The following is a 22,803-nucleotide window of genomic DNA, read 5'->3' as shown; positions in this document are numbered from 1 at the left end:
AGTACGAGAGAGTCCATTGACAGCATGAATAGACTGTAAATAATTTAAGAGAAAATGATTAAAAACAGGATTCATTTTTAATTGTTATTTCTATGAATAAGGGCGTGTAATATTATCTCCTTTGCAGTATCCTAACATATACCAAAGGCAGGTTGGCATCATGCTACTACATAGCTTCCAGATGATAAAAATAATTTTTAAACTTTCCTGTCCTCTGGTATGACCCATCCAACTGTATGCTCGCTTACTATGTTTGCTTGTCTTATGTTTTAACATCTTGAAAAGCTTTTAATTGAGTTTGGCTAAACTACTGACTTGCCTGTGTCTTTAGTTTAGGCCTTTTGCACACCCTGGGCCTTCTTTTCAAGTGAGTGAACTCAATTATTTATGAGACTTACGCATCAGCAAAATGTGCATGTATTATATAGCATTTTATGTTCTGAAAGAAGAATTGAGATGCCTATTTTACTTGGGCTGCTTAAAAAAAAAAGCTTTGGTATAATTAGAGATTCCAAGTATTTACAAATAAGTGCCTAAAGTTAGTCTCTTCAGTTTATATTGAATCACTTGAGTGGACAGATTTTGAGAAGTGCTGATCACATAGCAGCTTCTATAGACATTGAAGAAGTGCCTGCATCTTGGTGGTAGATGAAGTGACGTCTAGAACTGATCTGCCATTCTCAAAGGAGGTCATGGTATACAGCAGCTTTTTTAGGTCAGCCTCATTCTTCCCTTTGCTTTTTCAGCTGTCATCTTCTCTCCAGAGAGAGCTGTCATATTCTGGATCCCTCAAATTCCTGAATGGGACCTTCCTCTCAATTTCCATGCCTTTTTGTCAAATGACCAGATTTAGCAATTCCAGTGGACCAGCAAAGCTGCTTAGGACAGTGCGTGATGCTCTTGTGACAAACACTACCAACATAAAAATACAGGCACCCTTTTCTTGAGCACCAAAATGCTTCAGCCTCAGTCACTTGAGCCCAAGGACCAATTCTGTTAGCAGTGAGGAAGCGGGTAGCTGGTATAGCTGAGAGAGTAGTCTGCCACACTGTGAGAGAATTTGCTTTCTCATTTTGTTTTGCATTATCTAAATGGCCTTCCTGCTAGGAAATATGAGTGGGATGGTAACCGCATTGGAGAAGCAGCATTGCCTGTCACCAAATGGAGACACTGAAACATAGATAGTAGGATTTTCTGGTATTATCTGGCCAACAGTTAAATGGACGGTGACAGTGCAGTGCCTGTGTAGTGGCTTCTTACAGGGTTGTTCATTGGGAGCCACCCTTCTCAAAAACCAGGAGATGTCAGCTATTGCTTTGCCAAGTGGTAGGCAGATGCTCTCTTCATAGCTTTAACTGTCTCAGGCCTGAGAAGAGGTTTTCTGCTCCTCAGTCATCCTGTTGAAAAGGGGGCCTTTTTAAAATTGTTATTTGCTAGGAAAGAGCATATGGCAGCATCCTAGAGACATATGGCAGGTAAGTGTTGCCCTTCCAAGACATTAACAGCAGGTCCCCATGTGCCCAACCCCAGCCCCCCTCTCCCCTCTGCTTATGTGTTGCAGAATTGTTTTGTTTAAGTGGCACTTTGAAGCAGCTCTTGCTCTAGCTTTTAATATGAAAAATGCATAGGAGGAAGTCTTGGGGGAACTGCAGACTTAATGCTGCTCAGCTTTGCGGGAGATGGTTCAAAAGCTTCTCTCAAATTTGCAGCTGCCTCCCCATTTCTGCAAGAGCAAGACGCAGTTCCTAGGCAAGTGCTGAAACCATACAGTGTAATTGAAGGAGAGTTGTGCAGATACGAAGGCTGCAGGGCATGGGTGGGTGGGCGACGGGCTGTTCCCTGAGCAAGGTGGAATGATCCTGAACAATGGATGCTGGCAGGGATTATGTGCAGAAGTTGGTTAGTTTTTGTTCTGCTGTTGTGGATACTGGGTAGTTTGATTGCATCTTGGAGTAATTGATAGATCTGTTTCTACATTTGTTTGCTTCCAAGATTGTTGGGTGCCTCGGTGAGGCTCAGGGAGGAGCTTTTACTATAGAGCAATAAAATTCTGAATGAATAAATAAAACAGAGGATGGAAAGAAAGAAACCTCATCCTGGATGTCTGCTATAAATATAACATAGCTTGGAAATGATCTAAATTTGATTTTTTTTTTTTTTAAATACCTATGGCTCAGTTACTTATGACTTGCTTGCAAATAAATTCCCATGGAATTCGTACCTGGCAGAAAGCTGTCTGGAAATGTTAAACTTGCCATAATCTGTTAATGAAAAGACTTATTTTATTATTGCAATAAGACACTTCAAACAGTGTAGCAGGGCTGGTTACTGTGCAGCATCATTGCCTGGGAGGCACTGTGTTCAGATGTATGTGTCACTACACACCTGAAGTACTCATTAATCAGTGCTGCCACCCAACCTGTCATGTCTCATTGATTGATTAACACACTAGGGTATATTCAGACCTTTGTGGCCAGGAGACATTTAATTTTTTATGGCATCCAAAACAATAGATCAGCTGATGCCTTTGAGCTAAGCATGTTTTGGTGGCAACTTTTATTTCATTGTATTAATGCAATCTTTTATGCCCCTGTTAAGTATTTAGCTGCATGAAACAGATTACATGCAAGTAAATATTAAAAAGGAGCTGTCCACAACAGGCTACATGAATAGCCCTTTTCCCTATACTGCCTGCATCTAATCTGCATTGCTTGTGATGTCCAACCATTTCTGAAATAAGCATTAAGTATTGTAGTCAGCTGCTCTCTAAGCGCACATCCCCATGAGTGGGAATATTCAGTTCCCCGGGGACAATGTATGTCTCTGCTACTTGTCCCCAGGGAACACCCGTGCATGCGCACTTGGTGTGCCAGGACATCGTCCTGGGTGGGGTAGGGGAGGCTGAGGCCAGCAGCTGACACTGGGATCTCTTGGTGTCAAAACCTATCCCCCATACTGCAAAGTGGAATGCATGCATGTGTGGCGCATTCAGTATGCGGCGCTGTGGACAGAGCATGTTCCTGCTCTTCTGGACACACTAGAGGTTGGTTAGACTCTAGCAGGGATGTAGAAGAAGGTGCCACCATAACAAAGGACACTTGACAGTGCTTTCCCTGAAGTGACATCAATGGACAGTTAACAAAGGCATCTATTATGATGATCTTAGTTATTATGATGGCACGGGGAGGAGTGGGGGCCCATAGCATTTCAACAACAACAAAAATGCATTCAAGGGAAGAATGCTGGTGAAGTTAATTTTTAAAGAATAGAGTCCAATTACTTGCAGTGTAAATTCATCATTTTTTTGGAGCATGCCCTTTTTTCCTGTTTATTGTTGGGATATAGAAGAAAGCATATAGGCATGAATGGGATGCAGAATGATTATGAAGGGAGAGGCAATCTTTAAAGTAATTAAAGTAAAACTTTACAAGTTAGAAATGAACTGAGAAGCAGATTAGAGGTCAGTGCATAATTTGGGTTTAAGGAATCTAGGAGAGCAGAGCTGTCTTGTGATTTTTGTCAGTAATTTTCCCTCAAAACTCTTCTCAAGAGTTTTTTGGGGGTTTTTTGATGACACTGGGGAGGTTACTATGTACATGGTTCAGTATTCTTTAGTGAAGATGGTCCGATTGGCTGGGCATAATGGTTTTCTGTTTTGGATATTTTATTTCTAGTGGGGGATAGCAAATGACTGTATTGGATATAGACAGCAGGAGGAGATATTTCAGTTATGGTGACTTAAATTCAACTCTCCAGTTGAGCAGAAATTTTTTTTGTAATTTTGAAATGATGCAAGGAGATGCTCTGTGAAGTTTACGCAGACAAGTTAAGTTGTGTGTCCTGCAGAATTGTAGCTTTAAAAGAGGAGTTACTGTGAATTGTTACTCTTGTTGGTTTGGATAAAGACTGTTAACCTTTAAAAACCCTCCATAAAAAAAATGTTATCAACTGTAAACAGTATAAACCCTCTATCTACAGTTGGTATCAGGTAGATCTTTCCATGTAACAGTGTAAGGCAAGGATTTCTTAATGTGGTATCTTTTCTTGGTCTAAGAAATCCTAGCCTCTCATAATTTCTGGACCATCACAGCTACATTACTTTTACATTAGTGTAATGTAATACATACGTGTTTTGCTTTATCTATCTCATCAACCTCAGCAGGTTATACAACTTAGCTGCTGTAGGTATTGTGTGCTTCCAAAAATCCTTTGGGAACAAATAACAAAACAGCAATCTTTCTTCTGTGAAACATTGATCCAAAGCCCATGGAAGCTTGTGAAAAGATTCTTATTATCTTTAGTGGCCTCTGAATCAGGTCCTTGCTCCTCAAGCTGTTTTCTGTAGTGTAATCAATCATCTAGTTGTTACTGTGCCACAGTGGAGAGGCTTTCAGTAATGGGCTGAGACAAGCTGGAGTAACCTGCCACCTCTGCCACAGAGGGCCTCAGATCTTTTCATAGTGTGCGCCACGTGTTAACAGATTGTCTTGTGGAGGTGTCCCTAACATCTCCATGACAGCTACAGCAATTGCTTTCATAGAAAAAGTAGTGCTAGGAAAGTATTTAATGTATTTCTAGCTACTTTACAAGTAATTCCAGCTTTGGAAAAGAAACCACGTATCTTGAAAGATGGGGAAAAAACACTTTCTTTCTTAAAATGATAGACCATAGATCACCTTGTGTGGTAGAGCTATACACCACATGCAGTGACTAGAAAGAGGAAAGGGAAGTACAAATGAAATAAACAGTAGTAATATTTTGATTTTTTTTATTTACTGGATGTTGCAGAAGTATTTCCAGAAGCATATTTCCCAAGTGTATGTAGATCACAGTGATTTTTAGTGTGTGATAATCCAGTGTGAATCATAATCCTGTACCATTGTCTTAACCACTTTTGATTTCTGTGCTGTAATCTAATTTTCTGGGAATTAAAAGTACAGTATATTATAATTATAGCTCTTTATACATTTTAGAGCTATGACACTTTACAAATATCTACTCAGACTTTATATGATTATTTGACTACTTACCTTGATAATGATCTTATTTTATTTTGTAATGTACCACTGCCAGTAAGGGACATTAGAGTACTGTACAGTTAAAGTAGAGCACAAGAACATGGGCTGGGAATGGCTTCATGGACCTTTGAGTTCTGTCTTTTATAAGAGCTCTATTTTCTATTTAGAGGTTTTTTCAAGCAACAATAACCCTAATTCCATGTTCTGTTTTATCCTATTAATGATTTTTTTCAGCATTGTGTTGCCTGCAAGTCTTAGTTTGTGAACAGGGAGAGGTTGTTAACCTTGTTAGTCTGAAGTCGGGTGGAAGGCAGGGCAGGGTAGCACCTTAGAGGCTAAATCATTCAAAGGCATAACTTTTCATAGGTGACAGCCTGCTTTGTCCAATGATATGAATTAATCTGCAAAGAATATGGATCCTAAATAGAAAGAAATTTAAATACAAAGGATAGGGAAATATTTTAAAATTATTTTATTCTTTTCTATTCAATTCACTTGCTTTCTGCAGACCCATTCTTAGGATCTGAGGAAGTAGGCTGTTACCTGTGAAAATGCATGTCCCTCTGAAAGAGTTAATCTCTGAAGTTGCTATCCTACCCTGCCTTTATGAATAGGGAAAGCACTGGTAGCAGTATGACTCCCTACTGACATTCCTATCATACTGCAGATGTAGTGAAGTCTCATTAGGGAGGGTCTACTTGTGGCCTTAAAGGGGCTAAATAGGAGAAAACATTCATTTTAAGTAGTTTCACTGTTACAGCCAAGATGCTTTGTGTTCAGAAATAGTTACTTGTAGCGTAGTGTAGGCAATGGAGAAATGTTTATTGCAAAAACAAAGAAACAAGATCAAAGAATGGGATCAGTCATTTCTGTTCATAACAATGTTATGATAGGCCTCTGTGGGACAATGCTGCAAGCTCCATCATATAGCATAACAAATAACATGCCAGTACTAATTAGAGGAATTCAATCAAGCCAGTCACTCCTTGGTAGCCAAAACTCAATAGAGCTGTTTGGGTGTTCCATTTTTTTTTTTTTTTTTTTAACTTTTAAGATCTCAGTGTTCTTGGGAAATGTTTTAAATAGCCTTTGCACTAAGCATAGTTTCACGCAGGGGATGAATACAAAGTACATTGCAAACAACCACCCCCATCATACTGGGTAAGTTGATTGTGTGTGGTTTTTTTTAACAGCAATCATAGCAAAACCTTATTAAGCTGTGATGTGCTTTCCCTGTTTTTCCAGTCGTATTATTGTTGATTTAACACTGTTCTTGCATGGTTCTTTCCCCTTTTGGCCAGATTATCTTTATGCATTCATCTATGTGAGCTACAATATTACATTTGCAACAGGACTGAGAAATGTGGTAATAAACACGGGACTTTCACATTGTGGAAGCAACTAGATTTCTTAGACAAGGAATATGATTCATGTCATAGCCATTAACATAAACAGGCCAAGGCAAACGTATTCTGCTCAGCATTTAAATGAATGAAATGTCATTACTCACTTCGACTTCTCTTTGTCCCCTTGCGCTGCTGCTGATGCTGTAGTAACAGCATGGATTTTCTTTAACTATGATGTGCAGGGGCATCTTTAATAGTTTGTTTTCAACAGAATATTCTAAATGCACAAAGTCAGTATTTTTAAAGATATCTGTGATCTAACTGATAGCATTGTAACCTCCCTCTTCTGTTTATTTAGCAGTTTAATCTATTAATTTTAGTATTTTTTTAATGCAGAAGAGTTACAATTTTGGTAACTTGCAGAGGGAGGCAGAGGAAGAAGTCTAGAACTTTTTTGTTGTTTTTGTTGTTTGTTTTTTTGGATAATATAGACTGGCTGGTGTGTTCAAAATGCAAAACCTGCCTCAGAGCTCTTCTTAGTTACAAAAAAAATAGAATCCCCAAACCTTTCCTGGTACAAATAGCCTAGACCAGGTATGGCCAACCTGTGGCATGCATGCCATAAGTGTTATGCGCCACGTCAGCATGGCCCTTGGCAGATCAGGACAGGGGTAGGTAGTAGGGTTGTGTGAAACAGGCCGTATTTGATTCAGATTTGGATTTGGATTCCGCCTAAATTGGGGACAGTGATTCGATTTGTTGATTTAGATCACTGTCCCGATTCAATTCGACTGAATCTGAAGATTTGATGCTGATTCAGAGAATCATTGATTTGGCTATAGACACAGCTTTAAATGTTTTTTTGGCAGCAGGTACTCGAGGTACCAGGCGCGGCTTGTGAACGCTGCAATGGTGGGGCGGACAGAGCATCCCACAGGAGCGTGAGCTCACCCCCCTCCACCCCAAAATGCATGCTCAGTGGTGAATCCAGTTCTGCCAGGGAGCTCACTGTGGGGCCCCCGCACCCTCCCCGGCTCAGCGATTAGCCCAGGACCGAGGAGGCACCAGTCACCAAGCTGGGGTTGGAGGTGTCCCCGCGCACTCCCCTGCGGAACTGGAAGTGGGCCAGAAGTGCTTCTGGTCAGGAAACAGAGCAGAGGCAGGGGAAGGGGACTGGAGTGGCACTTGGGGAGGGCACGAGGCTTAATTTGTGGCGTGCCTGCCAAAATGGTTGGCCCCACATGCCTAGACCAGTGATTCTCAGTTGGGGTTTCAAGAAAGCCTTTTCAGGGTGCTACAGGGTGTGAGGGGGGCCAAGCATGCACTCCTGTCCTTGCCTGGCCCTTTGCCAGGAGATAAGCACTGTAATAAATAGCAAATTTACTTGAATACCAGACATGCCGCCTCACCCCCAATCAGCATGGGGGTGGGGGAGGGCAGCCCATTGTTTTATATTTGCATACAAGTAAACTTTGCTAAGTACATTGTCTATCATTTAACTGCTACCAAAAGAAGCTCCCATGCTCTCTACCTTTTTAATACACACATACCTTAAACCACATTTAATGCCTGCACACGTGTTACAATAAACACAGCCACAGACCCGCTCTCCCACGCACCCATCTGCAGACCTTTCCCTAACCCAATCTTAGTCCTACCTCCGATTTTGTGGTTTACGTTCTCAGTTCATTCACTGTCCTTGTTGCTGCTGCTGACACTGCTGCTGCCATCGTCACTGTCTCCAGGTCCAGTTGTGTCACTCTTGTGTCATGCTCTGTACCACAAGGGTAGGTTAGTGCAGCCCTTCTGAGTAACATGCATGGTAGTCCCCATTGAGTGCAGTCCCTCTCAGTGCTGACTTTTTTTCAAGCCATAATGAGACCGTAAACTGAATACATTTCAACTTCACTCCCACAGTTGAGCTGTGCCTTTCTTTTCCATTTCCAGTGATTCCTGTTTCTTCACAAGCCAGAAATGTCTCTCAGGCAGCACTAAATGGGGACCCAAACAGTTTACCCGGAATCCCTCTATCATTCTGGTGCACATGATTAGTGTGGCCCCACCCTTCATGAAGTAGAGGCAGACTGCATTGCCCTATGCCTAATCTACATATCAATTTTTGGAGGATCCCAGGACTTGTGACAAGAAGACTGGTTTGAGCCATGAGTGGGGGACTAATTAGCATGTGGATCCTTTGTGGATGGTATGTGGAGTACACAGACAAACTGTAGGGTCACCATGGCTTGAAATGCTGTTGTCACTGCTGGGGCCCAGCCCAGTGAACTATATGATAAATCATGAACCTTTTGATTTGGGATTAATATCATGCGTAGTTTGTTCTTAACCTGGCAGGGGAAATACCATGCATCTGTGTCCAAGAAGATAGTTTTTCTGAACCACCTTGCAGGAGAGCTGCTCTTCTGGTGTGGTTCAGTACCCACCGAGGTGAAGGAGGTTTAGGCCCACTTTATGGAAATGGGAGTCTCCTTCCTTGCTTGCTCTGAGGGCCTTATGGCTAAGGGCAAGCAAAACTTGGGGGCTTCTGAACCCCAAGCCTCTGGGCTTGGGCCTGCAGGTAGGCTGCCCGCCAAAGGTTTTGGAAACCTCTGAAGCACCAGGTGCAGGTGAAGGATGTTTGCTGGTAGTAGGGCCACTTACAGTTCTGGACTCTTGGATGTGGAATTAGTTTTGTCTAATTTGGCCTCAGATACAAATTTTAAAAAATCTAAGTAGGTACAAAAGTTCTGCTTAAAATTGAGTTCATGGAGTATACTAAAACTTGCAGCAGTTTCAAAAAAAAGCATGATGCGTCATATCTGCATGAACTAAGTCTATGGCTACTACATGCAAATGACTAAATGTCTGTTTATTTTGAAGTTAGTGCTTTCAGATTTTTCCTTCACTTCTGTGTGTTCAGGGAGAGCAGGGTCTGACAGTAAGGAGGGGGCAAAAGGGCTGCAGAAGGAAGAATTTGGGGGGGCAGAAAACAAGGGGGCTAGATTAATTTGCTCTGCTGTAGTAGTTGGAGGGGGGACATATTCAAGGCAACCCTCCAATAATTAGATTCTATACCTGAAAATTATATGCAGTTTATAAATTTTCCATATATAGAGTCTGATTACTGGGGGGTTGTCTTATATTTGAGTAAATACAGTAAATTACTTTTTAAAAATGTGATGCCACTAAATTCAGGAAAGATAATGAGGGGTGCTGATATCTAAAAAGACTGAGAACCACTGGTCTACACTAATCCATTCAAATGCTAACTTAGGAAGGGGACTTTGGGAACTCTTATGTCAGGAGGGAAGTTTTTTACTCTTAATTCCTGAAGTCTTTCATTCAGTACAAATACAGAAATACTGGTTTTTTTCCTGCCATGGTGTGGGAGGACTTCAAGTAAAAGTTGAACTAGTCTATTGCTGTAGCAAGCGAATGTAATTAACAACAGTAAGTAAAACATTTAGGTTCTGCATTGGTTGTGCTGTAACAAGAAAAGCCAGTGTCATCTCTTTCTTTTCCCTCCCCGTTGACAGTTTGTTCTGCTCTACTATGTATTTTATGAAGCTCTGTAAAAATTATAGCCTGGTTTTCAGTGGAAACTTTGTGTATTTGCAACCTGAATGTAGATTTGGCTATCTTCATGCAATAAATGAATAAAGCAAATACAGATTGTGAGAATCTGGTTTGTTTTGTGGCCCCTCCACGGTATTTTACAAAATGTCTCTGCCAGAGACTTCTTTAAAGCACTGTAGCACTTATGGCTTCTGTTCTGCCAGTAGTAATCACTCAGTAGCTCCTGCAGGGGTAGCAGAAGAAAACTGATGATCATGTAATTTCTAATGTGCTGCTTCCCACATCCCATGGAAGAGTTGAGTATTATGGGTCTTAGCATATTGGAAGCTGACAAAAGGTTTCCTACAAGCAGAGGTGAGGAAGAGGCTGACAAAGTGGGAAGGGATGAAGGCAGATGGTACTTGTGGCCTGGTTGTAGAGATTTCGCCCCTTACTCTTTGTGAAACGGAGACAGATTGTTTGGAGAAGAGCACAACTGGAAAAACAAAGAGAGAGCACTAAAAAGTGGTTAGAAATTTAAAGGATTCTTCCTCCTGGGGGAGGAGTGTACTTTTATCCTGGGGGAGAGGGCTGAGAAGAAGGGAGGATGCCATGTGATGTTCTTCAGTGACTCCCTTTGGCCAGCTGAAGGAGTGGCATTGGTGGGCAGCAAAGAGAAATACGTTCAGTCTCTCCTGACTGCACAAAATATTTATTTTAGATGCAGGGACTTCTAGCAGTAGTAAAAAGGGGAAATGAAATGGAGGAATCCTCAAGCACCTTCCAAAATGAAAAGGGCAGCAGAGGGGAAACAAAGAGATTTAGGCAAGTGGATAAGGAGTGAATGAAAGGGAAAAAAAGATTTGGGTGCAGGGGGTGGGGAAAAGGTGGAAAAAAAAAAAAAGAATTACTTAATATTAGATTGAAGACTTGTATTTTAGTTTTTCAACTCTCCATTCTAATGCTGGTAATTGTTGGTATCCAGAAGGAACTCTGGGGAAAAAAAAACACCTTTCATTTTACGTGTGTGTGTGTGTGTGTGTGTGTGTGTGTTTAACTTCACACCCCTCTCCTGTTGACCTACACACAAAGATGTTGATCTTAACATAGCAGTTCAATCTGGAAAATCCAGGAGCTTTTGATCTTCCTGAGAGGCTTTTTCCTAAGATTTTGCATCTTGAAGCTTACAAATTGCATCTCACATCTTGATAATTGGTCCTAGTGGGTGGTGAACACAAGCTGCAGATGGTTTGGGCTTTTCTATTTTCTGTTTATTTTTGACTACTGGAATTTGTATGCCACTAAAACTTCACAAGAACTACAGAAATAGTTGAACTTAAGTAACCGCATTATATTTCTGTAAAAGGGAGGAAAGTTGCTGTACCATCCAAATTATAATGATTGAGGTAATAGCATATTACATATTTTGGATATAGCACAAATGTTAAGTAATCCATAAAGACATCCCAGAGAGTTGCATGCACCATATGTAGTGATCCTTGACAGAGACTGGACTATACTACCATCAGTGTCTATACTTGAAGACAATGAGGGTTTTCCCAAAAATGAGGACAACATAAAGAAGGACCAAGTGCAGCAAGGTGCTGTATATTATGGATTATATATTCTGCAAAATTATTTCTTTGGAAAGTGCTACAATTGTTTCTTCTTTTTTTTTTCATACTGCCTCAGTTTCATATATCCGTTTCTCAGAGTATTTTTATCTCACTATAATCACATTAATGGTTGTCCAAAGTTACCAAAGATATGTAGAAATGGAAATATACACTAGGGGGTCTTTTCTCCCCTTTTTATTATCTGACTTTACTAGTAACTGAAACAGAATAGCAAATATTTTTAATTTTCTTTCTATTTACAAGTTACCATTAGGCTTACTGTCCTTTCCTCTAATTTAAGAGAAACATTTTAGTCTTTTGAGTTCTGTACATTTTCTATGTGAACTGATTGCTTTTGTCCATGGGCTGACTTGTTAAAAAGGTTGCTATCAAAATGCAGAAGGAAGAACTGTTGTAGTTCTCTTCCTGCTAGAGGTATTCTGCCTTCCTCATTGGGATTCCCTTGTTTTGTACCACTTATCCACCAATGGTCTGGTTCATGGATGATAAGGCTGTTACCTTCCTGAACTTAAAGGTTGTTGGCCATTGATTAACACAGTATTTTCTGATGTGGAGCTTTATTATTTTCCCCATTCCTACAGCACAACAATGTCCAGGATTGTCAAAGATACATTTTTAGTTGCACCCCACAAGACTTTCCTCAAAGGTCATTAACTCAGACCTGTAAGGAATTGGGAAGTCTGATGGCTCTCTAGCAGCCTAGAACTAGTTCACTGCTATTGCCATTTTAGGCTAACCACGAATGTACACACCTCCATGATACAAATCATTCCAGGAAGTAACTGGAGGAAGTACCTGTCAGTACCTTTAAAGGTGAGCACTTGAGAACATCTTCAATCCACTGCAACCATCGTTTTGTTCTTTGCTTGTACTTTACCTTGCATAATGAGTTCTGGCCCACAGCTAGGGGTGCTTATACATGTGCAGGGAGGCTGCTCTGATGCACTGTAATTACAGCACATCAGAACAGATTCAATCAAGTCTACCACGCTCCAGCAGAATCCAGCCTCACATGTATCAGTGTTCCTGCGCTGAAAAATAGCAGTGGGGGTGCTTTAACTAAAGCTTGTTTGATGAGCATTAGTTAAAATGCGCCCCCCTGAACCCTCCCCAATTTTTCAGCACGGTGACACTGATACACGTGATGTTCTGGGCAGCTCAGAGAGTTGCTCTAATTAAAGCACCATCCCAACCACCACTCCTGGAGCATGCCTGTAAATGCCCTCGATCAGTGGTTCTCAAACCTTTTTTTCACGGACCACTTGAAAATTGCTGAGGTTCTCGGTGGACCACTTTAAACTTTTTTTGTTTTACAAATCAAAGCACACAACTCATATTTTAATATCAGTAGTCTTAACTTACAAGTGCAGATATTCTCAATTGTTCCGCAGCCTTTCTCCAGACCACCTGAATGGAGCTCGCGGACCAGTAGTGGTCTGTGGACCACAGTTTGAGAGCCTCTTCCCTAGATGCTACAATAATAAAACCACATAACATTAAATCTACAAGAATCATTAGGACATCTTCAGCAGGGGACAAAGAAACTGCTTGCTCTGGATGTCTCCAGAGTCTCGCTTCAGTTTGTTGAGAAGACTAAGCCTTTCTGGCTGTCGCTTCTTGCCTCCTTGTGTCTGCATGCTTCCCTCCAAAAACCCTTAGTCCTTTTGTCACAGATGATGCACTTAGAGATTCTGTATTATATTTCCATCTGCTGTAAGGAGACTAGCAAACCTTTCCTTCTGACAGTCAAAGTTTGCTCCACCCGGGCTCAAGCAGTGCCTTCTGCCCATTTTAGGAATGTTCTGATATCTGGAGCCCGCAAGGTAACAACATAGAGCAACCCACTCATTTCTATGGTATAGTATGCCTTGATTTCATGGCAAGATGCCAGGTTTGTGTGTTTCACTTGTTGTTTGATGAATATAGTTTATAATGCTGATTGCCATCATCCAGTTAACTACCACGCGGTCCACATGGGTGTATACTCAAAGTATGAAAAATGGTGTTTAACAGTACCTATGTTCCTTCAAGATGTTGTAGTCGGTGTGGATCCCTTGACTGGGCTCCTCAGCTAAGTACAGATAGTCAAAAAGCCCAAAACTGAACTGATTCAGTCTTCACAGCTTAGTCTAAGCTGTATAGATTGAACCAATAAGCAAGTGAACAGACATTCACTTTTGATTCTGGAAATGCAGCCACATACCTGCAGTGGCCCAGACCAGAAGCCAGGGGGGCACTAGAGCACGCCACCCTGCTTGGCTGGAGCAGACAGCTTCGGCCAAGGCTAGCCCACCCACTCTGTGAGGGGCTTTGCAGGGGCAGTGCAAAGCATCCTGGGATACTGGGAGACTGAAAGTTAACTTGAATCTGGAGGGGATCTGCGACAGAAATTCAATAAACTGATTTAACCTAAATTAGTTAAGTCTGATACTACATCTATCCAAATTTATCTTAAACTGGTTTCAATCATTTGGAAAGCACTTTGTGCACTGAGCTTCTGTTGTTTACAGATTTGAACCAGTTTCTGGTCGGTTCAAACCACTTATACCATTTTCAGTCATGCTTGCTTTCAAAGTCCGTGGCAGCTGTTGCCTTCAAACCATGGGAAAACTAGCCAAGAGTCAAGGCCACTCCTTCCTCTGTGCCTTTGTGTAGAAGGAGGAAGCAGTTCTGGCTGCATGGATGGCCCTACTGTATCTATGTAAAAGGATTCTCCCTAATCAGTGTGAGGCACATGTCTGTATACAGCAGGATCCACATTGGCTTCAACATCTCAAAGAATCACAGAAATAGAAGTGTAAGTAGTAGTTCTGTAATTATGTTAGCATGATTGAGAGAATTTAACATGACTGAAGACCTCTCTAAATGTTTAAGGGGAAGGTTAACACATTGGAAGCTATTCACTGATCTGGTGGTTTTTACCCTTCAATATTTTCCCTATGCTAAATCATAGTCACCTAACATGGCTTCTGACATGTTACCTTGTCTGTATTAACATTAAGAAGCGTTTTCTGTTGCTTTAAGGTGACTTCATTGAGCAAACACAATTAACATGGACACCCATTTTGTCCGAGTGCATCCACCTAATCTGTGAGTAGATTTCTGAATGCTAAATGTTTCCCAAAGCTTCTGACAGGGATGTTATCTATCATGATAGTAAAATTTATAGATATCCCCCTCTTTGGATCTTTAGAGAGAAACTTCTGAGTTAACCCTAAACCTCCCCATTGAGAATCTCAAATGTGAACTGTCCCTTAGGGAGCCTCAAGGTCCCCTCTAGACTGAAGCCAGGGCTGGCGGTGGCTTAAACAAAAGAAACAATCTCCGTCCTGGTTAGTTCACTTCCTCTAGAAGAAGAGGTAACTCTATTGCAAGTCTCAAAACCCCTATAACTATGATCTACTCCTAAACTCTTGGACCTGCCAAATTCTACGGCTTTACAGGGAACACAACCTAAGCAAGACACTGAAGCAGAAGATTTAACAGAGCACATCAGACTCTTCCCAGAAACCCTTGTGGGAAGTCTATTACGAACCTAAGTGTTGTACCCTTATACAACAGTATAAGGGTACAACAATATTCTTATGCAAGAGTATAAGGGTACAACAGTATTAAATTAAAAATATAAAAGGTACAACAAAATATCCTATAGAAAATCAATTGCTCAGTATGCTAAATGTATGTGAATGTTTATGGAATGTAATATTTTTTGTAATGATGCATATGCCACCACTCTTCACAATTTCTTCATTTTTTCCCTGTGTCTCAGTTTCCAAACTGTTTTGCTTATAGAGGTTAAAACGTATCTATTTAAAATCTTTAAAAAATTAGTGTGATCAGCGGTGCAGATGAATTGCTCCTGCTAATGAAACTGCAAACTAATCTACAGTATTTAATACTGTTAAAATTGTTTACTAGAACTTTTATTTGTTCTTTCTTTAAAGAGGAAACCCACAATAATTGTGCCATCTAAAGGGATAACTGGATTTTAAATAGATGTTGAAATATTTTGACAGTGGTGAGTATCTCTTTCACTTCCATCCTATTCAGCTGAAACCCTGTTTGTTCTCTTACAGCTCCATTTTCCACAGCCCCAGTATTCCTCAAAATCAACCACTTGAGCCCATGAACTCCCAACATCTATACTTTCCACCAGACCCCATCTATTAAACCATTGACACTTAATCCGTGGAGCTTATCAGTGTCCATGCATCATTAGGTGTACTTAGAAATGGTAATACATATAGAATCCATTCTTAAAAGCTGAATGGGGAGTGCAGAGCTACTAAGGGGCTTTTATGGAATTGGGAAATGTTAGGAAAACAGGGCTATAAATGGGAGAAGAGGGCATACAGAGCAATAGGAAGGAGGAACAGTTTTGTGGGGATTCAGGAAGGGAATTAAGCAATTGCTCAGAGACGTGAGAAACATGACCTATGCCGGAGGTCACACAGAGAATAATCTATGTCCATATTTCTTTTCATGGAGATGTATCTATTATACATGTATGTGCAAGAACCACTGTGGTGCTTAGTTACTTGAAAAGTTAGGAAATTACTACACAAAATAGCTTTGCTAACAATTGCAAGCTGTGGAAAACAAGGAAGCTGCATCCTATTGGTATCCCACTCACCTTTTTCAGTCTCAGCTACCTTCCATTCATCACTCACAGCTTCAGTCTCTACTTCTTTCTATTCATCATTCCTGTCCCTTTTTCATTCTCAGCTACCTTACATTCATCACTTGCAGCTCCTGGTTCCTTGATTTGCATCCTGAATAAGCAAACTGGATTTATTGCTTTAAATTGGTGCTTTCCAAACTATTTAGACCACTGACAAACCCTCAGAATTTCTCAGGGATCACCTCATGCTCTTACAATCAAAATATTAATTGAAAGGAGAGGAAGATGCAGTCCATGGACCATGGTTTGGGAGCCACTGCTTTATGAAACCTCTTCTGTTATATGCAGGAAGGGTGGCAGGCACCTTTTATGGTGTGTTAATAGAGAGAAATGCAGTATAAAATGTTATCACCAGAGACTGAAGCAAGGATGTCTTTGGGTAGTATCTTTTATTGGATCAATTGCATAACTGGGATAGAATTAGACAAGCTTTTGAATGCAAGATATTCTTCTTCAGGTCACAGCATTCAAAAGCTTGTCACACTGTATTCCTATTATGCAGTTGGTCCAGTAAAAGATATGGTCCAGAGATACCCTTGCCTCTTGCGTATTCCTGGACCGTCATGGCTACAATGTCACTCTAACACTATCAACAGTGTCTCTCACTCTGTCGCAGGAATGTAAGAACAGTTAAGATGACCAAAATTAAAAATATTGTAGCAGCATAACTGTAATTACTTACAGTTAAAGCGGTGCTGTTTTGTGTGCAAACTTGGAACAAATGTGTACAAATATTTGAATAACTGCTTCCTTAACACAGATGGAATTTGATGCAAAGGTATGTAGAGCCCATGCTGCTCTGCCACTACCTTCTTCCAGCCTGCCTATGCTTCTGTTACTAGTCTGCTACAATTTTGATATTACTGGATGTTAGGAAGTAGAAGTGAGTCCTAAGACCAGTAGCAGCTCTGCAGACCACCTGGCCGGCTCCATCAGACCCATCACCCTACTTGGGTGCTTCTGCCGCTGCGCATTCACGCAGGGCTCTCCCTTTCACGAGGTTGTCCTTGTAGGTTTCTGAGGGCTTGTAGGGGCTCCAGCTGTTAAAACCTTGGCCCCTTTTTCTGCCTGGGCACACCCACCATGGCCCACTAGTAAAAACCTCAGCTTCTGGGCTTTAGGTCCAGACTCAATGACAATCTCACACCTTTTTAGAGTTCCATTTCCGTGTGCCAGGTTCTGCCTCACAGCTTGTAGTTGTCTTTTAGGCCCTACAGCAAAACAGAGGGGTGCATCCAACACCCTTTTCTACATCCTCCTCTACCCCTACAGCTGCAATCCAGTCCTTCAGTTCAAAAGTCCAAATCAAATCAAAACAATAAACCAAAAGGTGCAAGCTATGTGCTTCGCAGAAGAAATAAGAAGTCTCCCTCTGTCAGAGCAGCCTGCCGGCCTAAACTGGGAGAGGAAGCCTCCTTGACAGGTTCCCTAGGTAGCTTACATGCCTGTCTGCACCTGCAGCACACGCACACTACATGCTCCAATTGGCTTGGTTTAGCTTTGGGCTGGGTTTAAATCCCCTAACCCAGCCTACTTCCAACCAAACCTGCTGCATCCTGTGTGTGGTTGGTCGCTCATTAATCTATTAGCCACATTAGTGCCAGGTGCAGCCTACCTGTACTGCTACCTTTAATTTTCTGCCCTCTCTGGCCTCACCGGTAACATGGGCAGGGGTTCCCTGTTATACTTGGCTGTACTTCTGTTGAATGGACCGACAAAATTGGGAGAGAGGCTGATGGCTGGGAGGTAGTGGAAAGGTCCCTGGTAATAGCTATGGAACTTAAGGAGGCATGAAGTAATATATGCTCTGTACAGTAGGTCCACTGTCATTATCTGTGGCTAGTAGTTCTCTGGCTATTAGGTATCTGATGACATTTCCAATCCTGGAGGGGTGTAGATACTGGTAGAAGGAAGAGAGAAATGTGTGTTTATGAAAGAGAAGGGAAGAGAAAGAATGGCAGATTATATATAGGGGAGTATAGGGAGCACAATAAAAGGGAAGTTTGGGAGGCAGAGGGAAATGGACACTGAGGAGGGGACTTGAGCACGTGCTTGGCTGCTTTACTCAATGAAGATCCTAAGCCATTAAACTCAGAAAGAAGGCTGCCTGTGGAAGAAGTGGGGGTTGGCAGCACTAGTATTTTTCCACCCTGGCTCAATTCTTGGACAGAAGATTAATCTGCTTATTCAAGAGGGGAGATTGTTTAGAATTTAAAATCTTGACCTAGCAATTGTAGATCAGAAAAGATAACTTGTCAGTGAAATTTTCAAGCTGTGGGAGAAATGATGCAGTCTGGATTTTAGTTGCAACTTCCAAACAGAGTCTAATGCAGTCTCCGAGTTTTGAACTGTAATGGGATTTGAGATCTCATTTTGCATTTATATTGGCCCTACCTTCATAGATAAACTTTTACACAAGGCAATATGGGCTGCAACCACTCAAGTTAAATAGTCAAGAAGTGATGGACTAAGAAACGCGATTCACTCAGTACATAAAATTATGCAATGTTGAAATGGTATCCTCCCACATTTTAATATCCATATAGGCATGTTAAGTAAATATAGTGAATATTTGTGTGTGCTGCCATTTGGAGCAGGTAAAGCTTTGTCTACATGCAAAGCTGTATCAACTTGACTAAGGCTATGGACAATTGAGCAAATTGCAGCAAGTTAAAAGGGGATAGGATTTTACTATAGATCAGCTGTTTTGCATCAACTGCTACATACATATTCTGACTCTACTGTAAGTAAAGGCTTATCCCTCTTTCACTGACTTTCCTCTTGGATGCGAGTGGGTACAGACATGTTTACCATGTGGTAGCTGAAACATAGTAAAGCCCTGCTCCTGTTTAACTTGCCATAATTTTGCATCTGTTTAATATCATGCCTTTCAGATATAAAATTGCACATTACATCTAGATACTCATGTATCATTTTAAGAGTAGTTTGTGCTGGGTAGGCTTGAGGAGCATCCATATGTTTGCACTGGCTTTTAAATGGGTTTGAAGAATAAGTTCAATTTCTGGGTGTAGATGAACCCTAAATGTGAGAGAGAGGCATACTCGGAAAGCACCCATATTTTGGAAGTTAACTCTGTGCGACTACCAGCAATTAATGCTTTGAAGTCACTCTTGTCTGAATATTAGAACATTTAATTATTTTATTATTGTATTTTAAAGTATATTTATTATATCATAACTATTCTAAACCATGCATGCATTTTTGTTGGGTGTGATCAAAACTCCAGATATATCAGTGGTAGTAAACAAATAGACAAAAAGTAATGTTGTTTGCTATCATTTGCCTGTAGTAGCACAAGGCCTTTATTGGGTTCTTGTCTGATCCAGTGCTTAATGCTTGCAATGAACAATTTCTAATCACTAAAAAGATTTCTGAGAAACTAATGTGATGGATGGAAGTAGTAAGTGGAGCAAATATCAAATGTTTCTCAAATAAGTTTCAGGAAAACAAAAATATATACAGCACAGGGTTTTCCTGAATGTGTTTTGCAAAGTCGCTCAGCGGTGTTTTCTTGATGACTAACAAGCACAGGTTTGTAATGATGTCTTTCTGTTAGCGTGCACATTTAAATGTTTTTTCTCTCTCCTGTTTTCTGTCTGCAGGTAAAAGTATCTTGACAACCAATCAAGAAAGTGGATTATTTTTTAAACTATGTGCGTGCGTCTGTAGAAATGATTTGTGGTTCAGTCCAGCTGGAGCTGACTGAATGAAGCTATGGGCTGTGCATCAGCCAAGCATGTTTCTACTGTTCAAAACGAAGAGGAAGCTCAGAAGGGGAAGAACTACCAGAATGGAGATGTGTTCGGTGGTGAGTGTTGCAGACTCTTCCTGGCTTCCGCACCGTCAGTGTTGTTGAAATTTTTAATTGGCAGTTTTATTCGTGTCATAAGCTTAGGGAAAAATAAAGAAAGTGAAATCATGATGACCTACATCATGTAGAACCAACTAAGAGACAAGTTGTGGCACACTTGAAATTCTTTTGTAAGTTTTATGAGAAATTTTACCCTGGCACCAGTGTGTGCTATGATGGTCTTCAATTGCACACAGTGTAGGGGAGTTCAAATACAAATATTTAGTCAGAATTCCCAGATTTCCTCTATTACATCTTGGAATGTAATTGACAAATTTGCTAACAACCTCCTGCTCTGTAGACAAAATATTGCCCCATCCTCCTTGAGCATTCTGGAACACCAGTATAATGTCAAACCAAAGCCCTCTAGAGAACATGATTTTGAAGATATAATAAAACTGGAAGTGGCAACATTCATTGACCTTCTCTGAAGATTGGGGTGGAAATGGCAGATTTTGTAGGTCGTATGTAAGCATCTGTTTGGGTGGGTGGGAAATTGTTTACAAGTCAGAATTCTGTCAGAGTAATGCCACATTAAAAGATAAAAACTATATCATACTTAACTGACCAGTATGGTAATGTCAGTGTTGTTTTTTTCAACCTTATATACACTGTTATGTAAATAGATTAGAGGCTTCCAGACCTGTCCAAATATGGTTGCAATGAACCATAAACAAAGTCATATGTTGGCAACCTATGACCTGTGGGCAGGATCCAGCCTGGAAAGCCATTTGATCTGGCCCACTGATATGGGCCTGTGGTGACATTCAGTAGTGGTTTTTGGGCAGAAGTCGCTTTCCCATGCTGTTGCAGGGAGATTTGACAGAGGCTTCCTCTGACCCAAACGGAATCACTCTGGTCCTCAGTGTAAACATGCTGCCGACAGCTGAACAAGGTGGTTTGGGATTGCATTACAAGCTGCTTGGATCTGATATCCTTAAAATAGATAGATGTACTACTATTTAGAATGCCAGGCTTCTCTCCTATTGTGGTTATAGCAATTATTTGTGCAGAATTAAGAATGTCATGTTGCAGTGGTAAAGCTATTATGCTGTTAAAAAAAGTGGGAGGAGCTTGACTTCTTCAGGCTGTCTGATGAAGCTAGGTTTATTTCCAGCTGCAGACTTTAAGTAAGATTATACAGATTAAATATATAATCTTAGCAGAATTTCTTCCAAAAGTCAGACCTTCATGTTGGGGATTTTTCCACTCATGCTGTACTTCACTATCCTGTAACGTTTAACTTTTCTGGCATTCTGACTTCAGTATTTGAATTTATACAGATAGCCAGCTCACATTTGCAGAGCAAACTTGTTAAGAGCAATAATTGCTTACTAGCAGTGTTTCTCTTGGGGACATTTTCCGTGCCACACCTGGGCTACTGGTGCCTCTCGAGTCTTCCACTGGCACTTCCACCGACGCTTCTGGTTTCGTGGCTGACGTTTCCAGGGGGGTGTGCGGCCAATCTCAGGGAATGCACATGGTGTCGCCAGTGATGCCACATAGATGAAATCCTGTGTAACAGCTACAGCCACATTGGAGCACCATAGCAGCAGGTCTCCGAAATGATGCTATTAACTGGCCTTAGATAATCTTTTGGAGCTGAAGTTCTGCAATCTTGTCCTCTTGAGCAAAGCACTTAGTGCATATTTAGGTGACATGAAATTCACTGTCCCTTAAAAACTTCTTAAATGCTTTGAATTAAGGCCAGAATGCATACAGAAACCCAGGCTGTCCTCTCACGGCTAGAGGTGGGCCCTTCAGATGGGGTTACCTGGACTTGCTGCCATCTGCACTGCACCTGTTCTCTGAATCAGTGGAGTATTTTGATATCCAGGATTGTGAGTGTGTTGCAGTATTCATGACACTTAATTCCTGAGCTATTTTCTTTATATATAATAATGTCTAAAATTGTGCCTAAAGATGGCATTGATTAAACTCGTCAACCGCCTAATGGAATTTCCTCAATGTCTAGAGCTGTATGTTGATAGTGAAACCCATGCTCTCATCCTCATCCTGACCTGTTGCCTCTTGATATGAGTTGGGTCTGAAATTGCAAAAGTTTTTAATTTACTGCTAAACATTCATTTTGTTAATCTGTAACAGATTCCTGTATGCATCCGTAAAATTATTTCTTCAGCAAAGACTAAAAGGAAAGCATTCAGTTCCGTATCAAAGAGGTGTCACAATCAGTCTATGACAACAGCTAACAAGGCAAGATTTTACCACAGGATTTCAAATATAACAATGAATCTTAGTAAAGTGAGCCCTTGCATAGAGGGGGTCCATGCAACTATTACAAGTGATTCATAGCACAGACAAGTGATGTAGTACTTCCAGGGTTCACAATTCACTGCCACCTGCTAGCTGTGAAAAACCTGTTCGATGTTTTGGACAGCTGAAAGTAAGAAAAACAGCAAATGTATCTGGTCCAGCCAAAGGCAGAGGAGAGAGCATCTTTGCAGCCTCTTGGAAGTTGAACTTAATGTCAGGCCAGATTACAGGCAGTCCTTAATTTACGTTTTGAGTTGCAATGTTTCACACTTACAAAGTTTATAAATTGACACCCTGTTTCAACTTTCTGATGTCAGTTTTGACTTTACGATGCTTGATCCACTGCGACACCATGTCAGCAAACAAGTTCACTATGTTGCCCATCTCTCTGGAGAACATCTGTCCAAACTTCCTTGGACACTTT

At 41.0% G+C, this 22,803-nt stretch overlaps 1 protein-coding gene across 2 annotated transcripts in view; it reads left to right on the top strand.

The window, feature by feature from the left end:
• Window positions 1–22,803, top strand: part of CUNH1orf21 (chromosome unknown C1orf21 homolog) — a 262,650-nt gene that overhangs the window by 55,163 nt on the left and 184,684 nt on the right. For both annotated transcript variants that reach the window (XM_019501738.1, XM_019501740.1), the window contains one exon: window positions 19,858–20,063. In XM_019501738.1, coding sequence (XP_019357283.1) covers window positions 19,970–20,063 — 94 coding nt within the window. In that variant the 5' untranslated portion in view covers window positions 19,858–19,969. Of the gene's footprint in view, window positions 1–19,857; window positions 20,064–22,803 lie in introns of those variants that run through there.

This window comes from Gavialis gangeticus, unplaced genomic scaffold, assembly GCF_001723915.1.
Source record: "Gavialis gangeticus isolate Ggan-Ray unplaced genomic scaffold, GavGan_comp1, whole genome shotgun sequence".
NCBI lineage: Eukaryota > Metazoa > Chordata > Crocodylia > Gavialidae > Gavialis > Gavialis gangeticus.
Note: the sequence above shows the minus strand (reverse complement) of the source record. Positions and strands in the feature narration are given on the sequence as shown.